General features: G+C 28.1%; 1 protein-coding gene across 12 annotated transcripts in view; it reads left to right on the top strand.

Annotated features, from left to right (window-relative positions):
- Window positions 1–9,689, top strand: part of heph (polypyrimidine tract-binding protein 1 heph) — a 358,385-nt gene that overhangs the window by 97,458 nt on the left and 251,238 nt on the right. Inside the window, exon 1 of one of the 12 annotated variants that reach the window (XM_067045792.1) lies at window positions 5,164–5,365. The exons of 10 other annotated variants lie outside the window; for them this stretch is intronic. In XM_067045792.1, coding sequence (XP_066901893.1) covers window positions 5,258–5,365 — 108 coding nt within the window. In that variant the 5' untranslated portion in view covers window positions 5,164–5,257. Of the gene's footprint in view, window positions 1–5,163; window positions 5,366–8,200; window positions 8,216–9,689 lie in introns of those variants that run through there. One more of the 12 variants, XM_067045785.1, reaches the window with a different exon arrangement.

The raw sequence follows: 9,689 nt of genomic DNA, 5'->3' as shown, positions 1-9,689 counted from the left end.
ACCGTATGGGAGCTATATTGTAACAATAATATTGACTCATAAGATATAAATATGTACAACGTTCAATAATGTTGAACATTTAGTGGAACTTCTCGTCATCAGCATTTGAAACAGAAATATCAAATGGGAAAAACGCTTATTAAATGATACTTAATTTTCTGTTGTTAAAAAATTAATTAAAAAGTAAAAAATATAGAAATAAAAAGGAAGTACATCATTAGTTATTTTTAATGTAAAATAAAATTAATATTTTTCTTCATTGTGATGTCCAATTTTTTTCTCGTATGCAATTGCTTCCCTATTTAAATATTTTTTTTTAAATAATATAAAATCAATATGAATAAATAAAGGGAAAATTAATTATTTCATTACAAGGTTGAGATTCTGGAATGTTCCTGAACCATATACTCCCACTTAAGGTTATTCAATTACAGTATGAGGTATTTTTTGATGACAATGATAACAATTTATACTTCATTAGTTTAATTTTCAAAGATATTCAATATTTTCAACCTTGGGATAGGGAAAGTGCTCCTTATCTATAATGAATTTATCCATTGATTCTTTTCATTTTATTACAGTTTGTACATCATTAAGGGAATTAAGAATGCTATTGTTTGGGCAAATGCAATTCAATCTTTAAAAAACACCACTAATTATAGACACTAAATGGTTGAGTTGTTATACCGAAAACAGATACTGTGGTTTTCTAATTTAAAATATAAGAAGTATGGTTTTATTGTGTCAGTCGTATTTTTGGGCAATGGGATATAACTTGCATGTTTATTTTATTTTAGTATATTTTCTGTATAACGAAAATAAAGACTTAGTGAATCCAAAAGTTCGATGCCGATCCCACCAATCGTTTTTTTTTTGTTTTTTTTACCTGTCGTTTCAGTGTTTATTAACACTAATCTATTTTCTATATACATTTAGTAATTTCAAAATTATGTATGACGTATTATAAATGTAGAAAAACATACTTTTCAATATATTTATAAATATAAAATTAACGCATTGTGTTTATTATTTTTCTTTATGGCGTATCTTCAGCTAGAATAGGTTCATCTGGTATTATGATGCATTACAGTAGTGCTAAAATAGTTTCTCATCTATATATATTTATTATGTTTTTCTTTATTCGTGGTGTAAGAGAGGAAATATTTTGTGGCGGCTGGTTTTTAGGTTAGGTTTTAGGTTGGCGATGTTTATAATCCTAAGGGGAGTAAAGCTGAAGTTTATTACCAAATAAAAAGGGTTAGGATCATAACACTAACCCGGACTATCAGTACATTTTTCTATATCCATTCGGCCATTTTTCCTTATAGTCTTCCTTTGCCAATCTTTTTCCTGCCCCAGTCCTTTCCCCTCCCCTTCCTTTGGTATCTTCCAATTGAATTTTTATGATGCATCACCTTTCTTGTTAGTTTTTCTTTTGTATTTTTTGTTGTCGTTTCGAGGCAGTCCGAAGTATGTAGTATAAGATGAATGGGTTCATTTTATGTTTAATCCCTTCAGAAAAAGATTATTAATATCCATCTCTGATATTCTCATAACTCCATTCAACATGAACCTATATTTTAAATATGAATGGATGTTCCTGTAATCAGTTAAGGATAATTTTTTATGGGACACTTATAATTATCCAAATACAAAATATGTTGAGAATATGACAGTTCGATGGAATCTTTCTTGACCACTTAGTATTATTGGACAATTCAAAATAGTAAGAATTATAAACTAATTATTGGAGATATTGTTTATTTAATAATTTTAACAATAATAAAGTTTAACAACATTTTGATATTTTGTTTATCAGTTGTAAAATACAGAGGTTAAAATTTCTGATTCCTTCTTTACATATTGGAAAGAAATATGTAATACTTGAATCCTTCGGATGAGCTTTCATCTACAGTATTCTGTTTCTTTAATTTTGTTTGCCTGTTAAATCAAAAGTATGGATTAATTTGCATTATTTTATTTGTGGATTTTTTTTCTATAATTTATTAAAATATATTTAGCTTTTGCTATTTTATATCTATTGCCTCGTCTTGCTTAGCTATGTACTAGTTTTACTAAAATAAATTTAAATTCAGAAATGCCGGTCGATTCCAACTGTTTAAATACTTACTGGACAAACGGTCTGAACTTCCAACTAATTACTAAAGACTTATTTATATGACTATAATAAGGTGTATATGGAGTTGTGCTTTGGAGCTCCACTAAACCATGGAATCCTTACAGTCCAAAATCCTTCGTAAAATCCTTAATGCTCCTTACTTTGTCACAAATCAAATCATCCATCAATACCTCAATGTTCCATGTTACCGATTTGGCGAGAACCAGATACCAATCCTTCCATGATAAACTTCTCAACCACTCTAACCCACTTGTTTCTAACCTGGGTTATCCTTCATTACCTGATAATCCTCTTTGGCGTCTGAAGAGAAGATGGCTTCGAGATCTTCTCCTCTAGAAGTATTATTGGAGTTCTATCACATGTCTGTATTATGCTATTGTATAACTAAGATCAAATTCACTGGTTTTATTGAAAGTTGTAAATTTAAAAAAAAAAAAAAGAAATTCAACGACAACCATTTAGGTTATATATTAAAACTAAGTTATAACACTTATTTACCTTTTTCAATTGAATTACCTTTTATATTCCTTGGCAATAAAATTATTCTGATCAAGTGAATCAACATATTATAAAATTTCTTGTATAAAATGTAACTATAAAACTGAAGTAAGCAATAAAATAACATACTAGTAATATAATAAAAAAGTGAAATAGTTACTGATATTGATAATTATAGGTTTTATTATTACAATTTCGTGTCAACAAATACTGTTTTTATCAACATTTCGCTGCTTTGCTTGATGAATGGCACATGTAAAAAAAGAAAAAAAGAATGTTTTGGTTATATTTTAAATGGACGTGTTTCAAAGATATTACCGTAGACAAGTGTTTCATTCTCTTCTGTAGTCCCTCTATGTCCCAAAACTATTCAAATAAAGTTGCAGTGCCTTCTTCTGGACCAATAAGCTAAATATGTTGGCTCAAGGAACGAGAAAAATTACTCCATGACTTATTAATGTGCAAACCGATATCCATAAAATATCACTTGTCCCATGTTTGACACCTATATCGATGACACCTTCCTTGATCTATCTAGCTGTCAATGCTGCAAATGATATTATTGTAATTGTGGTATTGATTTTTTTAACAAGCATATATTCATTTTTATTATTTTAGCAGAAACGTGCGCAAGTTATATATCCCTATAATATAAGTATTATATATCCCTTTATTGTACATTTTTCCACTACCATTTAAGTACTCAAAAACTGTCAGTAAAAAATAGCATTCGAATTCTGTAGAAACGAAAACCTATAAAGAAATTATTACACCTAGAAAAATTTTATCTTACGAATTTTTACTTCTTACGAATAAAAATTAATATCTACTATAAATACTACCTATATTTAAAACTATTCGCGATGTTTAATTTTTTTTTATGTACTGATATTATAAGTAGCCATACTTAATCTGTAAAGACAACAATTAAAATATGTAATATATGTCTGCTCAATGGTTCTAAATATAAAACTGTAATTAATGTACAAAAATCCAAAGAGAATTAAAATAAATGTGATATTATGGGATGCTTAAAACAGTATATATGAACAAATAGTAGTGTGTATCTCTACTTTTCACTTATCAATTATTACTAACTGACAACTGATTTTCCTATATGGTTGTCTTTAATTTTCCTTTTGCATTACGATAGTTTCATGTCGGCAGCTGTTGTAGGTGAAGGTAAGTGAAGGTGTTGGTCAAGAGCTTTATAGGCCCTAATTCATCGATTTTTCTCAAACGGTCCTCATGAGAATGGATTACGGTGGAAACGTCATAAATATATTAAAGATAATGTAAAACTGTTATAAAATTTTTTATTATTATATAGTTTTTTGATAAAAAAGAGTTGGTGTAATCTGGTCCATATGATTTTTCTCAATCATTTTGATTGATATGTGTAAATTAAATGAATTTGTTTAATTTAAACCATTAAACACATTTATTTACGATCATAAGTTTTTTAAAAACATGATGTTCATAAAAGAAAAAAAAAGAGTAGGATAAAGTCATCAGTCTAAAAATGCTTTTTGTATAGCTTTTTTTTCGCATTAATTTGGTGTTTTAATCAGTTAATGAAAACCAATCGGTCAGGTACTTATTGTGTATATGAAATAGACACACATACAATATATTATTTAATTATAAAATATTATTCAGATTTATAGTAAGTGAAACTATGGAATTTTAAATAAGATTAAAATAATAATTCTTAAAATAAAAGATAAAAGTAAATAACAAAAACAACAATGGCAATTATGGATTTAAAAAAATAAATAATTGACTTCTAATGAAAAAAAAAGAAAGTGAATTTAGGGAAAAAATAAAGAGAGAGAAAAACATGTAGTTAAGATAAAATAAAATTTTAGAGAGAGAAAAAAATGTAGTTAAGATAAAATAAAATTTTAGAGTGACAAAAACTCTGGAATAAAAGGCTTAAATATTAAGAAAATATAACAGATTAAATACAACAAAATAAATAATTGACTTCTAATGAAAAAAAAAAGAAAGTGAATTTAAGATAAAGATAAAAAAAAGTAGTTAAGATAAAATGAAATTTTAGAGTAAAAGAAACTGTGTGATAAAAGGCTTAAATATTTGTTTATTCTAAACTATGAACTTTGCATTGTATCTATAAAGTTGACTGTCGAAACACATATCAAGTCTCAGCAATCCTATTTTCCTAGGATTTATATTTATCATCATAACACTCTTCATTACCCTCTTATGATCTATTTATTTAAACTTACTATTTTTTCCCAACGTGTGTTAGTGGTCTAACCTGTAATAATATTTTTGTTTGATAGATGCAATAACGATTATTCCTTCTTCTATTGCTTCATGGCATCATCTATAAATAAAAGTTCAAGGTAAAAAAGAAGCTCTAGGGTTAATGTCCTTGTAAAGAAAATTAGATATGATATCATACCTTTGAACCCTTGGATTACTTGTTTATTTTTACTGTAATGTATTCTTATCATCTGTATATTATTATTTTCCACTTACTATAATGGCGTAGTTCTTTTCGTAACTTAGTCAAGTATTCTCCTCGTGGATAGGTGGGAACAGAATCCTGTTTATGTAATTGGCTACCGGATACTTAAATTTGTTTAATAGATTATGGATTATTATAAGATAATGAATACTTACGCTTCGTCTCGTTTTATATATTCCATTATTATGTCAATATCATTGGCTGTGTTTAAGCGTTGGATACAGTATGATAAGGTAAGTACGAGTACTATATCATACACTATTTAAAGAAACATTTTCTGCATTAAAAAATGTAAGTATAAGTTATTTGAAGGATCAGGATAAAAACATTCAAGTCACTTTTTATTTTTAAATTATTAACATTTTTTAAGCAGTTATTCTAGATTTTCCTCCGAATTTTAACTCTCTGAAAGAACTCAATTGCAATCAATGACTTATTTTTCTCATTAAGCTTCATTTATTTTCCTTAGTTTGAAGCTTTTTATTTAAAAACCGATAAATTATTTTATTTTATTTTAAGAGTTACTTTTTATCAATGCACTCTGACTAGATCCTTCGAAAACAAAGAAAAGCCTGAGTGTGAATCTGATTAATTGCCAATTTTGGAACTTAATAAAAACATTTCATTATTGAGAAACAACAACTTCAAACTATACAACAATATTGGTGTATGGTTTGAGTTGAAATAGATATTGGGTAAGAGTCGGTCTCAAAAGTCAATACAGCCTCCCGTTTCCCATACACAGCAACGAAGTAGTTAAAATTGAATATTTAGAAACTTCTATCGCTCTCTCGAGGGGGAGGAAGGATGGAGTATACCTGTGGGCAGGTTAAAACCATGGTGTCCAAGAATAAAGTTAATCTTTTATGAATGATACATATTTAAACGTAAGTATGTTCTTAAATATGGAATCTCGATAATATTTAACGGAAGTCGTCAGGGTTGAGTGGAACAAGATACAAACTTAGTAAGCAATGTTTGTTTCCATCGTTTATAAAACTCCTGCTACTAAAAAAATATTATGTATGGTCTAGCATTTGAATATTGTTATTTTAATTGAATTTAGTTGGAAATTTATGTTCATTTGACCAGATAAATATTTACTAAAGTACCCTACTCAATTATCTCTTATTAGTAATTTCTTTACAGATGTACATGCTGTTCGCAACAAAATGGTGGTTTGATAATTAAATAGATCAAGGAATTAGTTGATTTTTTTTTAGGATGTGATAATTTTTTAAATGTATGCTTGAGAATGATCTTAATTTTGGTTTAAAGGTTTGTGTTTTAGTCTGGAGACTTTTTGTCGTTAAGAGAAATATTATTTCATCGACTAAAATAGAAATAAAAATCAACTGATTATACAGTAACTTGAGTAACTTATAGACTCCCTTAAAACCTGATGAGTGAAATATGAGCCGCTCTTAGTGATAAGCAGAACTACTAAATGAAAATATATTTATTTAATGTTATTTTTATGGCTTGGAATAACACTTTTCATATATTAAATTATTTCTCACTATCTAGCGCAAATAAAACAGTGTTTATTGAGCTTTGTGCTATAGTGTAAACCTTTGCATTGTACCTTTGTATTTGTTTTTTAGAGAAAAAACTTAATAGTTAATTTGAAAATATTTATTTTCAAACTGTAGTGGAAGACTTTGGACTTGTACTAAAAAAATATTAGGGTTAAAGAGGAATTATCCAACTGTAAATCTGAAGAAATTATCCAACTGTAGATTTTTTGCGTTTGTGCAAAAGATTTTTTTAAAAAAAATCTTAGCAAGTTTATGAAATTAATTGCTGCAAGGGTGGGGGGAGGTGTTCGGATTCTGAAAAGTTTGAATTAAAGACAAGATTAAGAAAAATGATGTAAAAAAAACTCAACAATTGTAATGTACATAACTATTTTTATTTATTTAATTTTTGTTTTTACATATTTTTATGGAAATTTGAGTTTCAAATTCTAATGAATAAATAAATGAGTTTTAAATAAGTAGGTTTTTTTTTCGGTTAGGTGCTGTGAGTCTCATTACAAACCTGGTAACTTGCTATATTTTGGGTGGCTACACTCTTCCGGTAATGCTAATTACTAATTTAATTTGTTGAAATTGTAAGATTGTTCAGATATAAGTGAAAAAAATATATTTTATTTTTATGGATTTAATTAAATGTGATAAAAAAATGAGTTCACTAACAAAACTTGATTATACATATTTCTACTAATAACTAAATTAGTTTTACCGAATCAAATGATTTATACAATAGATATTATTTATTTTTAATGTTAACAAAGTATATTATTTTCACTTTCATAGGAATTAGATTATCCGAAATCGAAACTTTGTAAAAATTTCCATTTTAGATTTTCACAGTGATTACAACTTGCCTATAGAAGTTAAAAATATCTTTTATGCGTGTTCACCTTTATTTAAAAAGTTTTTTTTTTTATGTATTTATTTATTGATATTTACAACTGTATAAAAAATACAACAAGTGAATTTGATCATAATGACATAATGATATGATACAGGTTGCAGAGAAACTGCCCAGTAGTAGAACTCTAATTTAAAAAGTAAAATTTTATTTCCTGCTGAGTTTTCTAAAGTAACTTTTTTTCAGAGATTTTGGAATACCGAGTTTACGCTGTATCTATTCTGCAGGACTCCTGAGTTATATATTTCGAAAATCAATCATGTTCCATTCTTGGTTTGTTACACTGTCTCACTATAAGAAAATTTCAAGATAGTTGCTGGCTCACATATCCACAGAATGGTCACTTATTACGTTGACAATTGCATATCATCCCAAACTTTTCTTGTTCGTCCTAATATATTATGAATTTCTGTTTTTTTGTCAATTCTACCTCAGGAGTATTAGTCCCTTTAACGATACCGAAAACTGTTATTATTCCATGTTATTTCAGTAATGCACTATCTTAGCAACTCCCTCCTTGAGACTGGTAAATATTCCAATATGCAAGGTAAGAGGAGTGGGGTTCCCCTCCATTCCTACCTCCTGACTCAATCCATAGTACAAAGCATCTTCAAGGTTTTCTTACTGAACTTCATCATTACAGAATCGTAAGTTTATTACTGTTCTGATATCGATTTCTCTAAAGTGGAACGCGAAGTTAGGGTCATTGAGTACTAGTTCTGTACTCAAAATAAATTGTAAATGTAAGGCTTATTTTTCTCACGTGATTTAGTCACTTTATTATTTTGTACTTTTTTCTCCATAAATTATATTATTGATATGATGCAATTTTATGCAAATAGACGTAATGTTATTGCATATTTCATGTTATGTGTAATAAAATATTCTAACGTTGTGGTTTAGGGTTTTGAACAATGGTCCCTTTCCTTTACAATTAGTAATAAGGCGATAATTGAATCCCACCTCCCACTCCTGACTGAGGCAAAGGGGAATATTGCTAAGAAAAATCAGGTTTCTTGAAAGTGCAGTTTTATTGTGCATTTTCCTGTTCAAACCTTTCAACTGACATTCAAAGGTCGGTAAAAATAATTAAAAATGTATTTCTAAGAACAAAGCATCATAAAAGTATGATGTCGAACTTTCCCGCGGACCGTCCATCAGTTAAGAACCACTTCACATCATGCTACTCTGCATGATGAAAACCTAAAATGTGAGTCGAAAATTCTGTATTTGATAAATAGTTACCAATATTTTATATGTTATTTCTGAACCTCTAGTAATATGAAACAGTCCATGCTTACATAAGTTTATAACGCATAACCACGTATAATGCTTGAAATACCACCACTCTATACAAACGCTCTATTCTACCAAATACCACCACTCTATACGCACCATTCTATACAAACCTCAGTGTTGATTATACTCGAAACGAATACTCATTTGAATTGTGAGAACCAATTTCGTGACATGTTATTTTAGCCTGCTAAATGTGTTTGTGGATGTTGAATGGGATTACTGAGGTTCAGTGACCATTTGTTTTTACAGATTGTATTCTATTGACGGATTTCTCTTCTCATCACTTCTTAGTGTCGGTTTACCATTTTCGATAATGAACCTTTATAATCGCATTATTATTATCGATAAGGAGAAAGAACAATTCTTCACTTTCAAAATTTTATTTTTTACCTTTCAAGATACCAAAAACAAAAAAAAATTTTTCCGCCCACGGTTTTTTTTTTTTGAGATGGTGGAAGTGTCTCAGAACTGTAAATTACCACTTGCCAGTTTAATATAAAATAACAGTTTTGTTCAAAATGGATTTACTTCAATCTTGTGGAATAATGTCAGTTTCTATTAATTAGTATGTTATAATAAACTGTTTTAAATGATTTCGGTATTTTAATTACATAAGTTTAACGAATAAAAATATACATGAGGTTCAAAAACCGAACGGAGAATGAGAACACCAATTTTATTTAATTAAAAATAAATTTAAAAAATACTTAACCAATATTGAACCAAAATATTACTAATGACTCATTCTAGTCATCAGGATGCTTAAACTTAATTTTTTTCTATTGTAAATTATTATTTTCGACATCGCTGTTTTAATGGTCA

The sequence above is a fragment of the Halyomorpha halys genome, unplaced genomic scaffold (assembly GCF_000696795.3).
Source record: "Halyomorpha halys isolate HHAL.00 unplaced genomic scaffold, Hhal_1.1 Scaffold238.1, whole genome shotgun sequence".
Lineage (NCBI taxonomy): Eukaryota > Metazoa > Arthropoda > Insecta > Hemiptera > Pentatomidae > Halyomorpha > Halyomorpha halys.
This window is presented reverse-complemented; position numbering and strand designations above follow the sequence as displayed.